A 21,660-nucleotide genomic window follows, 5' to 3' on the forward strand; every position below is an offset into this window, starting at 1 on the left:
CGGCCAGGGTTTGAAGGCGACTTTCCCATGAAAGATTCCCTGAAACTGGTACGTTCCCACAAAGAGCTTTGATTTCAGTGTATCGGCATTTTCCGATGAGAAACCAGCTCATTGGAAAATTCCCGACGAGCAAAGAGAAACTCCCCAGCGTATCGGGGAAGGATCCTGTCCCATGCGGAAGAAATTTAATACCGGTGGCGTCTCGCGTCTCGAGGCTCCGGGTAAAGCAAGACGCAGTGCAGCCAGCACCGCTCATGGAAACCATGAAGCCCTTCAGTTGAGCACTACCAGCTTTGCTCTCTGTAACCCACTGCCTGTTTTCCCAGCACTTTTGGTCCTTCTCCGTCAGCAGGGTGTCGGTGCTCTCCGTGCAGGCAGAGGGTGCAGCGTGCAAGCGTTTCCAGACCAGCAGCAGCACAGAGAGACCTGCCGGAGAGCTGGAGGCAATGGAGAGCAAGCTGAAGCCTTGGTTCACCCTGCCTTGGATAAGGGTCTTGAGCTAGGGGGGCACCTGAGATCATGTGAGAATCGGAGATAAGCACGTTAGCAGCTTCCAAACGGAGCTGGGTGGTGGTTGGTGGTCACACATTCCCAGCTGGTCCCTCGCTCGGAGAAAATATTTGTGTGCGCTATGGAGACAGCCCTCCTGTTTAAGTCTGGCAGCCCTCTAGAGCGATAGCATGGCAGGCTCTTGCCTCCACGAGGGCTCTTTGCGATGGACCGTGGAGAGGGTGGGCCCTGAGCCACCCTTGGCAGGTGCCTGCCTCGGTGCTTCGGAGCTGGAGGAGCCTGGCCTGGGGCTCTGGCAGCATCAGCACCCTGCGGCAGGGAATTCCCTGAGACAGGGAATAAAGCAGGCTAGGACATCTAGCTAGGACAGCTAGCCCTGGACATCTTAGGGCCCTCTGCTCTTAAAAGTAGCCCAACATTTAGCTCCTATTGCTTCTCTTCTCCGATTAAGCTCAGGCGTCCTCACAGACAGAAGCACCCCCTCTGTTGGGTGCCCCCCGTTCCCCAGCCGATGCGTGCTGCCTTTGGGAAGATTTTCAGCCCTGCTCGGAGGGATGCTGGTGAGCACAGCCCGGAGCCGCCGACAGCGCTCCCACTCACTGCCCGCACCGTTACTGAGCCTGCAGGGCGAGCGCTTCACCTCTCAGAGCCGGACCTCACACACTCTGTATCCTCCGTGGGACGGAAGCAATCAAAAAAGAGACCCGAGACCATAATTAGGGTTATTTAATCCACCTCTCGTTGCCCAGGGGCTCCTCGTCCTACCCTGAGCTAAATTCTTTTGCCGTGCATCAACTTCAGGGGAATTGCACAAGAGCGGGGGACAAACTCCAGCCACGAGACTTCTCCGGGGCTTTGTCCAGCCTGGTTTCAAACAGCTCCCCTGAGAGGGCTTTCAGCAGCCCTCGTGGGATAATGTACCAGAGCCTGCCCCATCCCTGATGGAAAGCGTGCCTCCCTTCCCTGGCAGGCACTTCATCTGGGCTCGAAGGCTTCCTTCGCCCCGCGCCTTTTCCTGGTGGTTGTCTCTGCGGCGGAGGTTAGCGAGTCCCTTTGTGAGGCCTGCACTTCTCAGATGTTATGTCTGGAAGTTTGCTCTGTTTTTTTGGCTAGGGGGCCCAGGGTCTGGAAGTAGAGAGGCTTTTATGGGAACCCAAGTCCCCTTTTGACACTACTTCCTTGTGCTTAAATTTCAGGTTGAGTTACAGACTTGAGCATTTTCTGGTTGGATATCTTTCATTGTCAAAGGGGATTAGGCCAGTGATTATTTACAAGCACCTCTATTACACAGAGTCTGTTTCTTTTCTTTTCTTTTTTTTTTCCCCATGTAGTTCTACATAATATGTAAACGTTGACTAAAGCAGTCCCAGAGATGGGGGGAAAAAGATTGAATGAGGTTCCTGCTATGCAAAGTGAAACCGGGAGATTGAGGTCTCGGAGCTGGTCTGGTGCTCTCACGGGGAGCGTCCTCCTCCTTCCGCACAGGGACACCGCTGCCCAAGGGGCCAGGTTCACCCAGGGGCATCACCTTCCTCCAGTGCATCAAGGTTGGTTACAGCAGGAGACTGAGTGCCTGGCACAGTGGGCCACTGGTTTGATCTAGGGCGGCTCCTTTGGAGCTTTGGCTGCTCCCCAAGAAGTGGCGATATTTTTTAGAGCCCAACATGCATGAGTTTTAAAAGGGATTTTTGATAGAGGTCCCATTTACTCCTTTATTTGGCTTGGGAGGCTGCAGTGGAACAGATTTCTTTATGTATCCTTGAGTGTTATTTGATTAAGGTTATGACTGCTAATAAACACTCTGAGTCTATTCTCCTTCCCCACCACTTGCAGTTTGGGATAACTCTGGTGCTTGCATGGGGCTACACCTTTTTATACCAGTGCAAGGGACCGGAGTGCTGATCCTGCTTTTCAGCGATACCCTTTCATCAGTTTATCGGTGTACTGCTCACTTCAGGGAAGTTTGTTCTGATTTATTCCAGCTTCATAACGTAAGAGAAAATAGAAACGGGAGGAGTGCCAGGAGGGATTCTAGCACAATAACCAGTTTACTTCCCTTTCCTTCACTTTGCCATTTACAATCACAAGTTCTTCTATAAAACAGCTATGAGAAGAGCAGACATTGCCCAGGAGTAAGAAAAATCGAGGCTGCAGAATCAAACTGACAAAAACCAAACCTCTCTTTGCAGTGTAGGGGAGAGAAGCAGGTTCTGCTTGGAAAGACAGAAGGGGGAAGGAGAGCAGGGTCCACAGAGGACTCTGTTCTATCTGCCATCTAGAAGATGAGTGCCTTCCACAGTGTGGTTCCTCTTTTCCCATGTTTCGAAATGTTTTCAGTTTTTCAGGGAACAAAACAGGGGAAGTGATGCAGACACCTCGGCTACCCAACATCACCACAACTGCAGCGGGAGATCTTATCCAGTCCTCGGAGAAGGCTGGTAAGTGAATCATCGCTGAAAGCAGTGACCATGGATTAGGGGAAGAGGCGGTCAGGCTGACCCAGGGACATGTCGATTGTGTGGAGAGAAAGAAGCAGAGACGTAGAGGCTGCCTGCGGTCATCGGTGTCTAGGGAATAATCAGGGTGCTGCAGGAGTTTTAAAAATGATGAATATCCAACGTGCAGTGAAATGGACGTACCTGGAATCCAAACTTCATGTAAATGAAACCGCTCTGCGCTGAAAGCACACCGAAAAGCACGCGTCTTGGCTAAGAACGGCATCTAGCTCTCCCTGCAGACACCGCACACCTGGCTGCACAGCAGACTGCCGCGCTGTGGGCATGTAAATCCACGTCCACGCACTGCACACCCACCCCGGGAGCTCGGGTACCACTGTGATGGGACGGGGTGCCTGACACACGTCTCTCTGAGGGCCATTTAGGAATCCATCAGCGTACAGAGAGCCCCCTGTTTGCACCAGGCCTTTCTGTGCCTCTCTCCCCTGAAGGCTGGGGGCCTTGATGCCTTTCTCCTGCACGTCAAGCACAGTCTCTCCCCAACAGTCATAATAAGTCTTGCGCGGTGCGGCGCTAATGAAAAGCTGTGTGGGCTAGTCCCTAATTACAACCATCAGTTAAGCTGTCAGAGGGAGCTCCCAGCCTCGGTTGTTTCATTATTAGGCTTCGGGCCTTGATGAGCTGCAATCAGGCGTGAAAGCGCGACCTGAGCAGAGCCAGGGAGGTCTCCACTCCCCCACCGAGCTCAGGGGGTTTCGTTCCCGACCTGGTTCCTCAGGTCCAGAGGTTTGCCCACTGCGCTCAGGCAGGGAGCTGGGAGCGGAGAGAGAAAGGAGGAGGAGGAGGAGAGCTCCACAGGGCACGGCCCAGCCTTGGCCACAACCAGCCATCTCCCTACGCACCCACTGACTTTTTAAGGTCTGTGTCTTCATGATTTTGAAGGCCAGAGGCTGTTGCTGTAGCACAGCCCCTTCAACTCGGGCTTCCTGCGTAAAAGCTCTAGGACGTTCAGCTGTAGACGTTCAGTTTCAGTACAAATGTTATCCAGGGACGAGTCCAAGTCACGGTGCCTGTTAGCCACATCTGGATTTTGAAGTGCCCCACGGGATGGTGCTCGGGGACTGTTTCTCCTCTCAGCGGTCCCTTTACGTTTCACACTACCCCGGTGGAGAAGAGACGTGCAGATGGTGGGGTTTAATGACAGCAGCACCGGTTTATTTGAACTAGGGTCTTTATGGAGAGACGTGTTTGTTTCCTCAGACCACACATTATCCACTAATCCCTTGACTTTGTTTTTATAGTCGCATTGTGAGCAACTTCCTACTTTTCGCCCCTTTCCTCTGTCAAAGTGCCTTTGGCTCCACAGTCGTGTGCGAGGTGTCCCGGACTGGGGCTGGATTCCCATCGGCTGCTGCTCCCCTTCCCGACAGACAGCGGCCTTCCCTGCGGCCACGGCGCCAGGCTGGGAACGTCCTTGTGCCCTTTGGAAATGAGCAGCTCCGCATCCCGTTCCCTCTTAGCACAAGGGGTAACGGTGTGTTTTTTGTCTTCCCTGCGTGTAGGTCCCACTCCTGTCCCCAAACCCACACCTGCCTCCTTGCTGCACGCCTGCGTTAGGTGGGGGAGAGCCCTCTTCCATCAGGCCCACAGCGAAATGTTTGCAAAACCTGCAGGATTTGGTCGTGTTAAGTCGCCAGTGCCATAAGAAGAGGCTTTGCTATTTCCTGTTTCTTCACGGATTCAAGAAACCTCGATCTGAGCAGTTCCCTTCTTGCAGTCGGGGCTGCAAGAGGCTCTGGCAAAGCCAAAACGCCGCCGTGGCCAGAGGGCTGCGGAAGGGACGATATTTGGGGCAGCGGCTTCTCCTCGCCGGCTTTCCCACCTGCAGCTTTCGCAGAGCATCTCCTCTGATCGCTTCCAGCCTTCTCCTGACAAACGGCAAACTGAGAAGAAACAGCCTGTTCTGCGGGGCTCGCAGGCGCGGGGGTCGGGGGTCTCCGTTGCGTAGCCCCACGCAGCTGTTAATCACCAGAATCTCTCTGGCTCCCAGCAGCTGTCTGGTGTTTATCTTAGCCTGGATATCTGCTGGCTGAGCCCGCCAAGAGCAGGCTGTGCAGCCAAGGCAAACACAAACGGAAGACAGATAATTTGCACACAATGGCGCGCACGTGTGCTTGGTGTGCGCGCGCGTACGTGTGCGTGTGCGTGCACACGCAGCCTTTGTTTACAGCCCGCTGCTGGGGCTGGAAGTGAGCCCCCGCCCTTTTGGTTTGCAATCGTTCATCTTGCAGTTTTGTGGGCGTCTCGGTGCAAACAAGAAGGGAGCCTCACGTACACGAGCTGGGCAGGTGGTTAGGTGTGCGCTTCCAGGTGCACGGCTGCGACTCCGATAAGATCTGTCCCCCTGTGCTTTCTCTAAGCTTTATGAGGTCAATTAATAAAGTGTAAAAATACAGGGCTGATTCCAGGATCGGTCAGCCTCAGAGGCTTCAAGGTGTGTCTCCGGGACACTTCCCTCAGCCACCTGGGGCTGTTTGGGAACCACGAAGGAGGGAGAGGGCTGACGAAGTGAGCTGTCCCGCCTGGAGGAGAGGGGCTCAGCCCTGTGATCCGGTTAACCTGTCCTCCCAAGGGTGTGGGGCCGTGGGGTTTGTACAAATCAGGCTGAGCCAAGGCTGAATTTTTGAAGGTGTGGATGGGAGAAGCTGTTCCCCTGGTGTGTTTGGCGTCGTATCTGTGGTAAGACACGTGGTGACAAAGGAAATTAAAAACTTGAGAAGCAGCAGGGAGGATGCGAGCGTGTTATGCCTGCATTTTTCTGAAGGCTTTTGCCTTTCTTTCTCCTGTTCCCAGGTCCTTTTGTAAAGGTCAGATCATCCTGAGCTATCACACAGCAGCCTGGAGCAGAGGAGGAGGTCCTGCCTGGGTCTGAGTTGCTGTTTGGGTGCGCGTACAGCGAGGTAGGATTTGGATGAACTTATTGGGTGCTGGGAATAAACCTGCCTTTTCTCCAAACGCCTCGTCAGCTGTAGCTGCCTGGGTGAACACGAGGCTGGGTTGCTCAATGTCGTGATGCTTCAAACTAGCTTTTATTTACCTAGAGGTTGGTTGTATTTAAGTCTCCTTGTGGAAGTCACGCTTGGGGTCCTCGTGGATGCTGACCCCCACCAGAGGCTTCGAAGGCCACCCAGCTCTGTGAGTTAGGGGGTGCTGCGTGCCTTTGGCTCTCCTGAGTCCCGAGGGAGGCTGAAATCCTGCTGCTTCCTGCACCGCGTTCCCCAGGGGCGGTTGTGCAGGATAGGCTGCAGTGCTGGCTTTTGGAGGCCGTGCTTTTTTGCGAGGTGGGAAGCTGGAGGCCTGAGCTGTGCTTCGGGCTGTGTAAGGCTGAGCGAGGGGGAGCGCGTCCGCGTATCCCCCGTTGGACTCTCGCTCTCCAAGTACAGTGAGTGCCTCGCGCAGAGATTGTGCAACAAAGGCCAGGGCTTCTTCCAAGGCAGTTAGGCTTTCTTGGCTGTGAATGCCCAGCTTTCCTTTAGGTCCGACTCTGGTATTTCTCAATTAGCTCGCTGCAGATCCTGGGAACAGCTACAGCTGTCCTGCCCCCAGCCCCGAGCACCCACTGCCTTCTGCCTTACCTCATCCTGCGATTGCTGTCCTGCGGGGTGCCGGGGGCTGCCTGTAGGTCTGTCCTCCCTTCTGTGCACACAGCAAAGCCTCGGAGGGTTGCAGAATGGAAGAGAAAGAAACCAGTTGCCCAAGAGCAGCGTGCAGGAAGCAGTAAGCTCGTATTGTCCCGCCTGGAGACAGCGGGAGGGAGCTCGTGGGATGGGCAGGGAGGGCAGCCCGCCGTCAGGACACATCTCCTGGAGGCTTGGTGAGGAACAGCGACCTCAGGAGAGGCTGTAGGGGCTCCTGTCCTCACCAGAAATGACAGCCCTTCGTGCTCTTTCACCAGAGCCTTTGCTGTAGGTGAGGGATTGACTCCTCCAAGGGGAGAGACGGGCGTTCTGGAAGGCAGAGGACAGGAAGGGAGGAGTCCATCTGGACCAGACTCCTGAATAACTGCTCAGCTGTTTCTGAACGTGCTGAGAGGACGTGGGAGCCCGTGGGCTCGGTGAAATGTGCGCGCAGCGACTGCTGCTCCTGCAGAGCCAAGAGTCCCCCGAGCAGGAGGGGCAGCCCCGCTCCTCTCCCTCGTGAAACGCCGCGCGGGGCTCAGAGCCAGCAGGGGCCGGGCGTTTTGGGGGGCACGCAGCGGGGTCAGTGCTGGCCGGGGGGGGGGAGTAAAGGTGGGGAGGGGTCGGTGCTGGAGAAACACTGCTCAGAAACACTGCTTGCATTAGGGAGGTGATGGTGGAAACGGCTCAGGAGGCATCTTGATGACAGGCACATCCTAGAACAGTGTTTGCTTTGTGTTTTCTTTTTTTTTTTTTTTCCTTGCAACCTTATTTCCAGCTTTGTAATGGGGAGCATAACCCCTGGCTTTGCTTCGTCAGATGTGCCTGCAGCAAAACTAAACGGAGCTGACGGACCGGGGCTCTGCTGTTTCTCTGGAGCTAGCACGGCCCAAAGGAGGTGCGGAGACATGTCTTGGGAGTCCTAGTGCTCAGGATGCATCTGGGCACCTGTGGGGCTGGTGTTGGTGGCAGAGACCAAATGTTAGCCTCGCCTTCCCACCCCAGAGGCAGAAATTCACCTAAAATCTTGAGGGGAAGCTCCCAGAGATCTGTGCTTTGGCTCGAGTCCCACGCAAGCCCTGGGGTGTGGAGGGAGAGTGGCCTCGCACTGCCACGGGGAGCCCCTGCCAGGCAGCACACGCAGGGAAAGCGGAGCAATAACGTTATCCCCTGGTGGGGGCTTCAAATTGAAATCAGCTGCAAGGCCCCATCCTGCCCCTGGAAACGGAGAGGCTGGGAGGACCTGCCTTGGAGGCTGCGGAGCAGCAGTAAGGTGATACGCTGAGAAAAAATTGTGTTCTGAACTGCCTGAGTGCTGCTGCTCTTTCTCAACTCCCCGCACAGCCCCCTGTCACCGTCAGCAGCTTCTGTGCCATCCCAAACCCCAGCCTGACCTGATGTGCGGGGCCAGACCCTCGCTCCTGCGTGGTGAGGGGTGTCCCATGCCCATTGCCTTGTACTTGGTCAGCCGTCCCCCTCTGTGCTGTCGTTCTGGGGACAGCAAGCTGGACTTGCAGTCCCACTGACAAAATTCCTGTCAGCGGGGTTCCTCTGGGTATTTGTGTCTCCAAGTCCCCTCTGCCTTGCTGAGCTATTGAGTGTGGGCTGTGGCTGGTCCGTATGTGTTTGGTGAGCGGGCATCCTGCTCTGTTCTACGTCCTCGGCATCCTTTTGCTGGTGCTTAGTGTCACTTGAGGACGTTCGGTGGCCCACTGTGCGAGCCACCCCGTGAAAACAATGCGCCTCATAAACGCGGGCATGGGCATTGTTGCACACTTCGTGCTCCGATTTCAACAAAACGGTGTTTCCGAAGGAGTTCGGTGGGTTTTGTTGTGGGTTTTTTTTGGGGGAGAGAGGGCTCTGGGTTTGAGTTAAGCCTGCAGGTTGGGAGTCGTGGAAGCAGAGGCTGTGAGAAATGCACCGACCCCTCCGGAGGGTCCCGCAGGCACGCAGCTCCCCCCGGGCGGCACCGGGACCCCCGCGGGGCTCTGCCGGTGCCCGGAGGAGCTGGGGGGGCTGCGGGCTGCTGGCACTGCTCCCAGCCGGGATCAAGGTTGCTTCTACGGACCTGAGCTGCCTTCTAAACAATCACCTAGGTGTGAAAAAATCCACTCCCCGGTCCCCGTAGTCCCCACCCATTGTATTTTTTAAATATTCCTAATGAGCTGTCATTTTGGCCGGGGCTCACTTGGCGATTTAAGGATCGTTCTAACAATGAGACCACGATGGCCAGGCAGAGGGAAAGGAGCGAGGGGCTTTCTGCTATTTTATGTTTTTTCTTTTTTTTTTTTTTCCCTGCTTGGTCTTTGCTTTAGTTGTTTTGAGTCCTGCAGTGATTTCGAACAGCTGGCCCAGCTATCATCCTGCTCATGTTGCTCTGCGCTCAGGCGAGGAGTGAGCTGGGGGGACTTGGCAACCAGGCAGCTGTCCCGGAGCCCGAGCCATGAATGAGCTCAGAGGGGGAAGGAGAGAGGCTTGGATGGGAGAAAACTGTATTTGTGTTTTCTTTTTTTTTTATTTAAGTGAGAGGCTGACAGCGTTGACTGGATCCAGGCACAGCGCGAGCAGGTGCTGTGTGTGCTTCGCCCTTCCACGTTCCTCCTCCGTCGACCGTGTGGGTGCACGGACCCCCCTGCAGCACAGGGGGCGAGGGAAGGCCCCGAGCACCCCAAATTCAGCCTCTGCCTCTTCTGTCAGCCCAGTGCTCGGCTCTGGGCATGGCTCACGCCCGCCCTGGGAGCTCACACGTAGCTCTGCCGGTGCTCTCAGCGCTGACGTGTGGCAGGTCTTGGCTCTTCCCACTCTGATGCCCCACGCAGAGGTCTGTGAGCTGCATTTTCAGAGCTCGGTTCTGGTCAGGCAGGCTGTCAGCAGCTTGCATTGCTTACACCTTATGCTACAGATCCTGAATGGTAGTTGCACTGGAGGTGTTTCTCTTGCCCAAGATCCTTTACACCTCCTGCATCATCGTTCTCTGCAGCACAGCACCATCCCCTGCTATCAGCCATGTCTGACAACTTGAGCTTTGGGATGTTATGAAGATATTTTCTGCCACTTGCAAGGTGGGTGAGGTTTTCAGCCCCTGGGCCATGCTAGTGTCTTCAAGCATATACCTCAAGCTGATAAGATGTGCAAGGCGTGCTTAAAACAACACAGACCCAGCTAAGCTGTAGCACAGCGTAAGGATGCCATTCCTGTTTTTCAGAGCCTAAAGCACACAATAGCGTGTAATAACACCCTCCAAAACAGGGATGGCAAAAGAAAACCCACCAGGCTGCAGAAACTGCCGGGCTGCTGCTTTGGAGGTGGTATGTTGTGAACTGGGGGCAAACCAGAGCAAGGTGTGATGGTGTTCTCCTCAAGTGCAGAGAGTCTGGCAAAATACCGCAGGCTACTGCTTTTAAACAACTCATCCTTAAATAGATTGCTGTCTCCATAACCAAGGGCATGTCAGCTCCAAAGCTTTCCAGGAGGGTACTGGAAGTTTCATTTTAAAGGCAGTCACCTTGGGATTCTTTGGAGATGTTGATGATGTGTCGCAGGATGATCTCCAGCACACGGCGTGCGAATGGTAGAAAGGGCTGAAAACAAAACTCCTGCGAGACTGTGCATGCTGTGAGCTTTAGTGCTCGAGAAAATGAGGGGCTGCTATTCCTTCCTCTGGATGTGGGCTGTGGCAGCGTGTCTTCAATCCGGCCCTGCTGTTCCCCTTCCCCAGCAAGCCTTGGCTTCTCTGATTCCTGCTACGTGCTCCTTGCAGCACTGCCGTCCCGTGTAGACACCAGGTTGGCTGCTCTGCTCTCTTGGTAGCCGTTGGCATGTGGAAAGCTCCTACGTGGGGCTGTGGGGTGCTGTTATCAGGCGTGTGTTATTGCAGACCTGGGCCTTGCCTGCTCTTTCCGCGGGTCGTCCTCTGCTAGCCTTGTCCCCTGATGCTCGAGTATTGCAGGATCACTTGGTTTGGGTTTGCGCTTGTTGCTGCAGGTTTTTTCAGGGATGATGCTGTCTGTGCACGCTGCCCTGGAGCTGGGGGTGCCCACCTGCAGCTGTGCTCCGTCTGTGCAGATGTGCTGCCACCCCCCGGTCCCTTGCCCTGCCACTGAGGGATCAGTGTTCCTATTGCGCTGCCGGCAGCCTCCCTTTTGGAGGGGCTGGGCAGAAGGGGCCAGGCCTGATGTGGTAAGGTGATGTGACAGTGGCACTTGGCGTGGGGCTGCTCAGGGTTTGTTTTCTTCCCAGCTCCGTCCTTCGGGACAGCGAGGGCGTGCGGGCAAACCACCAAGCGGGGCAGTGGCCAACACGGGGCCGTGGCAGCGATGGGCTGTGCGCTGCACACGAGCAGTTTGCAGCTCTGCAGACGGACGCCCTGTGTTATACCTTAACAGTCACTGCAGGTGCCAGGTCCCTGCTCGCGTCCTTCCAGGCATCTGCCTGGGCAGCTGCCGTGCTCTGGCAGGGAGCAGCCAGGAACTAGCTCCAATGCTGGAAAGCGAGCCCATAATTGTATGTGGAAATAATGCTTCTCCTGGGCTTATGTAGATGTGAGTGCCCTGGCGCTCTTCTGGGCGTGTGTGCTACCAGGCAGTTAGAGCAGTGAGGCTTTTGTCCCACACCTGGAGCTGCTTTTTCCCTGCTGCCTGCTTTGGGAGAGGCTGGCGGGGCTGGTGTGTGATGCTTTCAGAAGCCATGGATGGGAACTGGTTGGGGCGAGGTAGTCTTAATTCAACGTACTGCAGAAAGGTGCAGTGAGGGCCACGCTTAAATTAAGACAGATGGGTGCAAATGGGGTTGTTGGACAAGCCCGCGGTGTTTGCTGAAGCGGGGCCAGATGTATGTTCTCTTCGTGGTTGCAGCTGTAAGCACTGGAGGTGCCTGAAGTTGTCTGGCATGTGCAGATAAGCACATCATTCCTGCGAAGGTAAAGGAGAAATAGGAGTTTTAGCAGCGTGACATTGAACTTCGAATGGGGTTTTGGCTCCGTCACAACTTTCCTCTGCAGTCGAGAGGAGGTAGCTGCGGGCTTCTTCCCCAAACAATAAACCGTGCTTTGAGGTGTGCAGCGGAAGAGCACTAAAAGCTGAACTCCCTGCAAGTTATTTCCTTTGAGCTCTTGATTACACTAGAGCACATGCATCCCCTGTATGATCCGGGATGGATGATGTTCCATCCATTTCTTTTGAATGCCTCATGGATCTCAGTAACAGCTGCGAGCAATTTATTTTGGGGTATAATCAGTTAATGTTTTGGTGAAGTGCTTTGAAGATGTACAGCATCCTCAAACGCTGCGTATTGTTTCATTATTATTACTATTTAACATCTCTACGTAGCTGAACTACTGTCAGACAACCTCACTTAATAACCTATTTGGTGTCTGGATCTTTTCCGTAAAGGCAGATTTTTGGCACGGGGGCTGGTGGAATGATATAATAGGGCCTGCAGTTATATAGTACCTGTCATCTGAGTCTCTCAACGTGCTTTACAGGCACCAGTTAATTCTCACCAGTTGGTAGGGCAGTCTGGCTATCCATCTCTGTGCAGATGGGGAGGAGAAGTGACCTTTCTGGGGTCCCCCAGGGGAAGAGGGGGATCAGAACCAGGTTTGCCAGAGCCTGCCCTCCCTGCTGAGGCTGCGCAGTGCCCCTTCACTGCAACGTGCCTCATAGGCACCCCCTGCCCCTTGCGAAGGGGTCTGGCAAACAGTCTTCGTGTACTTATTCCAGGTCAGGAAGCATGCAAAGGGGCTTTCCTGCCATGCAAAAGTTGGTGTGCTGTGGAGGATGAGAAACAAGACATGTAGGGTAAATACGAAAGCAAAACCAAGTGACTTCTGAAGCCGTGCAGGTTTGGAGCAAGCTTCCTGCTGCCAGCGAGTGGCTTGTCTTTGCTTGCGATGTCACTTGGAGAATAGGCATCGAGGATGTTTTCTGATTTGCTTTCTGGCCAGCCAGCTTGCTAGCAGACCTCTCCAAAGAGCTGCTGCTTGGGCTCCTGAATGAAAGGAGTCGGAGCGAAAGCCACCCGTCGGCATAAATCACCCTTCTGGGGTGGATTGCCAGGCAGTGCTGTCAGTCTGAGCTGGTCCCTCTGTGTCGGGGCAGAGCAGCTTTCCTCGCCTCCTCCCTGGCTGTTCAAACTGATTGCTGTCAATCCCCAGCCTTTCATCGGGGAAAAAAAATCGCTGAAATTGAAGAGGTGATATTAGGAGATACAGCCGTGGGACTCTAGCAGGCAGTCCATCATCTCTCAGACATCAACATCTCGTCTAGAAGACTTGGAAAGCAGCTTTTCCCCCATGTGCGTCCCCCAACCTACTCCAGAGACAACGTATAGCATGAAAACAAAAAAATTAACTGGCGCTGCTATTCTGACAGATAAAGAGCAACTCTTCATAAAGGACCTCTGTGTTTTTCTTCCTGCCAAGAATCATTTAAGCAGCGGTCATTAGCGACTTATCTTTCCGAAAACACTAGCGAAGGCTGACGTCTCCGTGAGAGGCTCCATCAGTCAATGTGCCGTGGTGGAGAGCAGCTGTCCGGAGCTCCAGCTGTTTGCACCGTGCGTGGATCCCCCTCCCTCAGACACATGCTGGGACCGGGTATTTACAGCTCGCTCCCAGGCTCGTGTATGGCTCGTACCGAAGCTAGGGGTGAGTGACAGCCCGAGCGATGCGAGCGGGGAAAATTCCTCCTGCTTACTCACAGCTTTCGTCCCTGGGGCTGCAGAAGCTTTATCAAAGCCCTGCTCAGGGTGGAAGCTCAGCCTGATAACCAGGCAATGCAAACAGCCCTCAGCTGGGCTGAGAATTCCCCTGAACAGCCACCAGTGGGACTGGGAATGGGGCTGATTCCTGAGAGCTGTGCAGTTACCACTGGCACCGTATTTATCTTCCTGAGATGCTCATTAAGAATATAATGTTATCTCTGTCTTAAAGGTAGAGAATAAAGAGGCTGTTGGCTGCCTTCAAGTCTCCTCAGTCTCTGTGTCTCCTGGTGGTGCTCTGCTGGGGTCTCTGACTTGCTCTTAAAGTCCCTCTGCCTCCTCTGGACTAGGTGCAGGGGCTTGAGGGGGATTTAGGCTGGCTAGGCATGGCCCCTGAGGACTCTCCCAAAGCGGCAAAAAAATGCCTGGTGGCAGGAAAGGAATGCAAACCAGGTGGTTCAGACCGTGGGCCCTTGTAAAAGTCAACGTAAAAGCCAGGCAGGGTAAAATTTACAGATTTGCCAACTTTAGGCATTTCAAGTTCCTTATCTGTGCCCGGTTTATGCACGAAGTCTGCTACTGAAGGTCATGCCATGGAGAATCCTTCCCCGAAGCCTGGGACTCGCAGCCTGATCGGTTGTGACCCACCCTAGAGCCTGTCTGCAACTTTAAAGGCCAGTTCGTGACTTTTAAGGCCAAACTTGAAACCTCTCTACTTTCTGAACTTTTCTTTCCTTGCTTGTTCAAATACTGGGAGGGAAGCCAGCTCTGGAAATGAAGTCACTTCTGAAGATGGCTGCTCTCCCCAGAAGGAGGCTCTGAAAATTCCCATTGTAATTAAAACTGATTATTTTTTCAAAAAAACATCTTATGGACTTGGCCCTTGAATCAGTCCCTCCCAGCTGTCCTCAAATTAAAAAGAAAAAAAAAAAAAAAAAAGACACTGGCACTGCGAGGCTTTTTTTTATGACAGATTTTATTGCCTAGGATTCAGCACATTGACAGGCCATAAAAGTTTATTGAGAACAGCCACAGCCTGTCAATGGGCTGACCAGTGCCCCCGGCCGGGGTGCACCCTCGGGCTCCCGGTGGAGGGATGCTGGTTTTGGGGGGTTTCTGCCCTTCTGACTGTGGGGGAGCTCCTGGAGGGGGGATGCCCGCTGGGAACCACCAGCATTGGCAAACGAGTGCAAGGCGCTCGGACGCAGAGACCCGTGGTGCTGACAAGTCTTGTGGTGGCTCTTCTGGGGCTGAACGCATGCCTGAGGTTTACATGCAAGTAGGTCTTTCCCTGGCCGCTGGCTAGCGCTTAAATTCATATTCCTGGTAGTGCAAGGGCAGCCTCTAATACTCCGTGAGCGTCCTGTACGAAGCATTCCAGCTTTTTGCAATGTAGAAGCATCCATATCACAAAGCCCACCAGACAGGGGGAAACCCTAATGCTTCCTTAGGACAGCGGAGCACAGTTTGTGGGGTGCCAGCTGGTTGTACAGCCCTCACAGTATTCTCCTCTTTGTGCAATCGCAGGAAAATACCAGGTGAATCCCCCAGCCAGACACTCTTAGGGGTCCCAGGGGAAGAGCCGTGCTGTCCTAGCTCATGAATTTCTCAGTGTAGAGAAATCGGGAAAGAAAACCCCAGGGCTGCTCCAACAGCAGCACTGCTGCAGGTCTGGTTGATGGGAGCCCAGCCTTGCCGGTTTCTCAAGGCAACCGGGAAGGTGCCACTGGTTTCTGAGCTGAGGGTCCCTAATTTTAGTCGCTCTTTTTGGAGACAGCTGAAATGTTTTTGTCCCTGCCCAGGTTCTTGGCAGCAGCAACCTGAGCAAAGAGCAGGAAGGACCGCAGGCACGCAGCAGGTCTCCTCCAGTTATTGGTGTGCCATCTCTGGGGACTCTTCCGGGCTTGGAAGGGAGCTTTTCCTATGAAAATGACATCGTTTCCAGGGAAGGCTGGTTATGCATCTCCGTTGCAATTAACTTTTTGGAGTACAGTGCCTTCCCCAAACCGGGACAAAACAGGAGAGGATCACAGCTCCATCTGCAAATCAGGAATATGGCTAGATCTGCTTTTTGTGGTGGTTGAAGTAACTGAGATGTCCGTCGGCAGGACCGCTGATAAATGCCCCCGTTAATACCTTGCTGGGGTGCGTGAGGCTGTTGAAGCAAGCCATAGCAAAGGTGATAGGAGCAAACCAAAGCTCACTGCTCTTAAATCTTGACTGCTTGCTTCTGCGAACGACCTGGTACACCTTTAGCCTGAGTTTGAGTATGGAAAGAAAGAGTCAACGTGCCTGGGACTGACTGCCCACCGAGGCTGGTGCTAGCTCATCCCTCTGGGGCTCTGCACTTTATTCCAGCAGCGATCATTGCTGGTGATTTTGGCCAGCGTGCCTTATCGTGAACAGCAAAGCCGAAGAACTGGCCTACGTTCGCATCTGCTGTCCCTGCGAAGAAGGCAGCTTCCCATCAAACTGCTTCAGCAACGTTTGGCAGAGATGGAGTCAGAGCCCTGACGGTGGTGAGCTGGGTGCCAGATTCGCTGCGTTCACAGGTCAGTGAACTTAAACAACTGAATCATTTCGGGGACCCCGAGCAAAAAAAGCAGCGTCCAGTCACCAGACCCCTCACCTCATCGGCCATGCCGCTTTTGGATGTGCTGTCAGAAATCATTTGCTAGTGGAGCAGCATTAGGTAAGAACCCTGTTTTTGTATCCACAACAGTGTTGGATCAAGGTTGCCGCGTGTCATTTCATCACTCTGGCAAACTACGAGCTCAGGGCTTGGAGTGTGGAACCTTATTTTTAATAAAGGAAAAATCTTTGCACTTCTATTCTGCATCTGTCAGCGATCTCACTTGGCTGAGCCCTGGAGGAGTTCATCTGGCCCTCATGTTAAGGAAAACCAACAAATTAGTACAGATGTTTTTCTGAGAGCTACGGGGATCAGGGATCAGTGATTTAATACTGCCTGATATTTGATAGGGGACGCCCAGGGAATATGTGCTGGAAACCAGGAAGTAATATTACATGAAATCAAAATATAAATATGTTCCTAAAGGTTTAGGTAATTTTTTTGCAATTTCCCCTTGTATAGTCCTAAACGAGGTTTCTCCTTCTCCTCCTGTTCTTCGTGCACTTGTTCATGTAGGAGGCTTGTTCCTATCGAGCCGAGTTCAAAATCCATTGAGCAAAATGAAGGCTTTCCATGCATGTTCGTGGGCTTTAGCTCAGCTGAGGAGCACCCTGAAAAAAAACTAAGATCCTTTTGGAAGAGAGAGGGAAGGGAAGCTCAGAGGTGAGGGAGGAAGCAGCCCTAGCCACTGTGGGTGTAAGTTCACCTTTAGGAAGTTTACCTTTAGGAAGCATTCTGGCCTTGGGGCACATCATCCATTGGCCTCTCCCTGCTGCCTCTTCCAACCCTGACAATTCACGAGGGTCGGAGTTAGTGAAATGTGCAGCTAGAGTCCCAGACATGGGGCGGGCTGAACCTGAGGCCAAACCAACTGTGAATTGACTCTCCAGAGTATGTTTTGTAGTTCCAGCAGGCAACATGAGCAACGTCAGCTGAGAGAGGCTGCCTGTAAGTCCTGCTAGGCCGTGCTCAGCTCTCAGTGCCCCTCGGACCAAACGAGGCTTGGGCTGAAAGCTCCTGCTGAGATGCATCTTTAGGTAAAGACGTGCAATGGAGGCAGATCACAACAGCATAGTTCTTCTTGTTGATATGCCAATAAGCTATTTGTATGGAGGTTTTGGGGTTTATTTGATTCCTGGTGGCCTGAAAGGGCACAAGAGTGTCTTTGGGGCATTTTGTATTTATTCAGGTGCCTAAGGTATGAAAGCAAGTGTAGGAGGGGAAGACGGTTTATGCTTCACAAGCTTTGAATTCAAGGTAACTTGATCGAGTAGACCTATCGTGAACATAAGAGGGATTTACATTTCTTGATGGTTTTCACTTGACATTTAGGACCTCAAGATGTGTCATGCTGGTGAGTCTTTGTCTGCCACACCTCCACCGTGGGCCTTCTGTATTGCTCAACGGCTTCACCGCTGCTGGGTTGGGTTTACCGATACCTAAATAACTCACAGCAAGAGAATTTATTCACACCCTCCAAAAACCACAAGATATGGAAAACTGGTGTTATTCTTGACTCTCAAAAACATAACAGTAACCGAGATGAAGTCATATAGGCTCAGCAATGACCGTCAAGGGGATTTGGAAATTGTTCACAGCCCCTCTGTCCATCCCCGAGATGCCCAGGGTAGCCCAGCTGTTTGGCAGAGCGGGATGATATCCGACGTGTCTAGCTGTGTGCAAAGGATTTTAGTGTGAGGGATGACTTCTCTCGCCCACCTGCCCCTGGTGCACCTGGAGCTGGCAGGGACTCTGCAGACGTAAATCAAGAGGAAGATGACAGGGCTGTGGCTGAAGATTTCTGGCTCTGGTGCTCCTGGCCTCCTCGTAAAGGTCACACCGTAGCTGCCCTCCCAGGAAGGGGCGAGGGAGGAGGGCTGCCAAGCCCCAGGCAGGGCAGCGATGCTGCAGGAGATGAGGCGCATCCTTTGTGCAATACCGGACCCAAAAGCATGAGGCAGTTTGGCCGATCGTCCCCCATTGCTTCATACCGGAAGATGACATGGACAGCAACTTCCAGCTGCCTCAATTTTTTCCCCACATTTCTCCTCTTACCCTTGGGCAAGGGCCCAGAGACTTCACAACGTGGAGCGAATTTACTAGTCCCTCACCAGCAGGATGTTATTCAGCTCTGGCTCTCGCCGCTGTTTCTGGAGGCACATCTCGTGGTACGTACCTGCACGCACCTCTGGTATTTGTGCTTCAGTTTGGAGATTTGGCTTCAGCTAAATGAAGCTTTTTGCAAATGTCGTGTAAATCATGCACTGAAGACATAACTAATTAGAAACCAACACACTTCTCAGTTGTGGAAGTGTTGAGCCAAGGAAATCCAGAGCAGGGAGTGACAATGTTCTGCACTTAACACCAGGGAAATTCCGGTGATAGCTGCTCCTTTCCCTTTGCTCATTCAATTGTGACTTTCCACACCATATGGTGACTCAAGGACAGCTTGCCCATCGTACCCCACAATTTCCTGGCTTGCATCAGGGTTTCTGTAACTGTTTTGGTAGTCCTTCTACAGGGATAGGAAGGCTGAGATTTTTGTAAGGCCTCAGATGGCTTTAAATTGTATAAACTTTGTGCTCCTTTTACGTTCAGCCTGCAAGCTTAAGGAACTTATTCAACTCCAAAAAAAAAAATTCTTAACTTAGTGACAAATCTGCTTCCTATAAACCCAAGCTGTTGGCATTTGCTGTTACCCTCCTTTAATGCTTTCTTAATGAAGTTCTTTTACAGCTGTTCCATTATTTCACCTGGGATAGGAGTCAGGGTCACAGGTGGATAATTACGTGGGTCATCCTGTTTCTATCCTCTTAAAGCTCTGGCACAACATAAGCTTTCTTCCAGTCCTCAGTGTTCCAAAGACTTATTAAAAGTCAACATTAATGATCCAGAGCACTCTTTGGCCAGCCCTCTTTTAAATCTCAAATACAAGTTCTCTGGGCTTGCTGATTTCAAAATACCTCATTTACTAGCTGTGGCTTAACATCCTCCTTAGTTACTGTTGGATTAGGAGCTATTTCATCATCACATGATACAAATAAACCCCATGGCTTTCTCTCAAATGCAGAATGGCTGCTCCTATTGTTACGATACCGTGGAGCTGTGCATATACCAGCCCCATGCCTGTAGCTCTGATGCTTTACGTACTCCTTTTCTGCTCGACTGACTGCAGTTGTACTTATTGCATTGAGCAAATGCTGTTGTTGGGAGTTCTGAGTTCCCCAACGTGTCCATCCCAAAGGGAACGGTGCAGGAATTGCCCCTATTTCCAGTCTGGGAAGCCATCACCGTGCTGTGGGGAGAGGCACTATAAATGGCACAGAGCATAGGTTGGGGCAGAAGAAGAGGCAGAGGGGGAAGATTGTTTTTTTTGCAGTGACAAATGTGTTTTCGTATGGCCATGGAGAAGACCAGTCCAGCCAACACTTCCCCAGGAAGTCTCACGGAAGGAAGTCGTGATCCTCGGAGAGATGCTCACCAGTGTCAGAGTACGAGGGCGAGCGAAGGAGTAGAGATTTAGCAATAAGCCAGAGAAGCAGCAGCAAAGCAGAGGCAGATAGGAAGTCATCCTTTAATCGCTACCACATGGATGCGAGGAGCTTGGCTAACGGGCGGAAGAACTGGCATCCCACATCTGAGGATGAACTTGACCTGTTAGTGAAATGTGGGGGGAAGGCTTGCCAAAGCGGAATACAGAGAATCGTTGGCCACAGACAGGGAGTGGGAGCGAGCGGTGGTACGATGTGGGTGGTGAGGCCTCCAGTCATGGAAAACTTGGTGAATCCTGAATGAAATGCAAAGCAGGGAATTAAGCGATGTCTGCTACTGCCTGTCTGGCCAAACCGGGAGCAGGGTGACTTGTGTGCGGTCATTAGGTGGTTTGTTGAACGCGAGCATCGTTCTGGAAAAGTATCAGGGAGAAACATCTGCTGGATCACTTCTGTCGCTGCTGCTTTCGCTTTGATTTTTCCCATCCAGATAGAAAGGTGTGCAGAACGGGCGCTCAACAAGAAGCTGACATGGCTTGCAGGTTCCCATAATGGTGGTTTGCTCTCTGCTGCAGGTCAGTTTAAAAGCAGCCAGAGTGCCAACTGCTTGCCTGTTACTGCAAACACGGCCAGGGATTGTGTCATTGTAGGGCAATAGGTGAGTTGTTGGGGAATAAAATCAAGTCCAGAGCTTCCCTGCATGCTTCTGTTGGATTTTTGGATTCTGTAGTAATTGAATACCCTCAGCCCATTTCATAGACACCGAGTTAGAGATTTGGGGCAAGTTAAACATAGAGCCCAATTTGGATAAACCCTCCATGTGAGCATCCTGCAAATAAACACGTGGCAGTGTTAACATGGAGGAACTCAACCCCCGTGTGTCACTTGTGATGACTGCAGAAACACTTCTGACATTTCCTGCTTGAATCATGTAGCTGTTTGCCTGATATTTGCTTATATAACTATTTGCTGTGACATAGAAGAAAACAAGTAAATGTCAAGGAATAATGGTTATTGCTCATGATTTATTCTCAACCAGTTAGCTTAATTGCCTTTCCGGGTTGGGTAATCGGATATGAGGATACAGAAGAGTAAATTTCTCTATCTTTGACTGGAAGGTTGTTGGCACTGTGTTGTGGGCCGTTCTCTAACTCGGGAAACATGGTCTAGAAGCTGCTGCTAAAAGGTAGATGTAAGCAGGAGAAAACCAGACGTGGAGCAGTTGTTAATGGTTCACTGCCAAAACAGAAAGCTTTATTAAGTGAGATTTTGCCAGGCCTGAAAAAAACACTCCAGCCCAAAGTGTTTCATAATCCCAGAGGTTCTGGATAATGGAAGTGGGAATACGTGTGTCGGTGCTGCCAGTCAGGGAGGTGCTGCGAGCCTGCAGGAGGATGAGATTAGCATTTGAAACGACTGTCGCAGTGGGGAGAAACACCCTCCCTGCTGGGTGGGGAGCAACCCTGGCTATAATTCCTGGTGGATGAGGCTCACACGTAAATCTCCAGGTGCATAAATAGAGAAGGAAGAACAACTAGCCAGCTCTGCCTGGGAGGGTTTGGGGTTGACCTAGGCTTGAGCTGCATGTGGTCTGTTATTGCAAATAAAGGACCGGTGTGCCAGGATTTATAAGCAGGGCTCTTGCAGTTCTTCAAACCCAGCATTTTAGCGAGCTGTCACTTGTGGGAGTTGCAGTGTAGGCTGGGACGGTGGCAGGGGATCATTTTTAAGTATGTGTACGGATACACTTCTATCTTGGATGTCCAAATGTGTATCTTAGGCTCTCTATAGATTTCCAAGCACTTTCAGGGAGTGATGGAGAATTGCAGAGGTCTCTGCTGCCTGGTGGCACTTTGCCTCTTCCCATTGACTCCTCTGGGAGCTTTGAGCTGGTGAAGCTTCTGCATGAGGAGTCCTGTCATCAGGCTTTTGAACAAAGGCTATCCCCCTTGTAGCAAGCCTGATTTCATGGCTCAAGCCCTGGAACAACTTTGACAGCTAAATAGGGAGCAACTTCCACTGGAAACCACCCTCTATTTAAGGCCACCACGAGAAAACATTTCTGCTTAACAGTAAAGGCAGCTTTTAGCTGAAATACATTCACGTGGAATTTGAACTAGGACCAGACCCAGGCGATGGAGTTACCCAATAGCACCCAAAGCATCAGGACTTGCACCTTGTTGGAGAGCAGATGA

At 52.3% G+C, this 21,660-nt stretch overlaps 1 protein-coding gene across 11 annotated transcripts in view; it reads left to right on the top strand.

Moving 5' to 3' along the window:
* Positions 1 to 21,660, top strand: part of SNX19 (sorting nexin 19) — a 111,490-nt gene that overhangs the window by 35,224 nt on the left and 54,606 nt on the right. For 3 of the 11 annotated variants that reach the window (XM_080567937.1, XM_080567938.1, XM_080567936.1), the window contains exons 11-12: positions 2,856 to 2,948; positions 5,820 to 5,926. In XM_080567937.1, the coding sequence (XP_080424063.1) occupies positions 2,856 to 2,948; positions 5,820 to 5,898 (172 nt within the window). In that variant the 3' untranslated portion in view covers positions 5,899 to 5,926. Of the gene's footprint in view, positions 1 to 2,855; positions 2,949 to 4,267; positions 4,495 to 4,528; positions 4,599 to 5,819; positions 5,927 to 17,306; positions 18,097 to 21,660 lie in introns of those variants that run through there. The other 8 variants (XM_080567934.1, XM_080567939.1, XM_080567929.1 and 5 more) reach the window with 6 other exon arrangements.

This window comes from Anser brachyrhynchus, assembly GCF_964034855.1.
Source record: "Anser brachyrhynchus genome assembly, chromosome: 25".
Lineage (NCBI taxonomy): Eukaryota > Metazoa > Chordata > Aves > Anseriformes > Anatidae > Anser > Anser brachyrhynchus.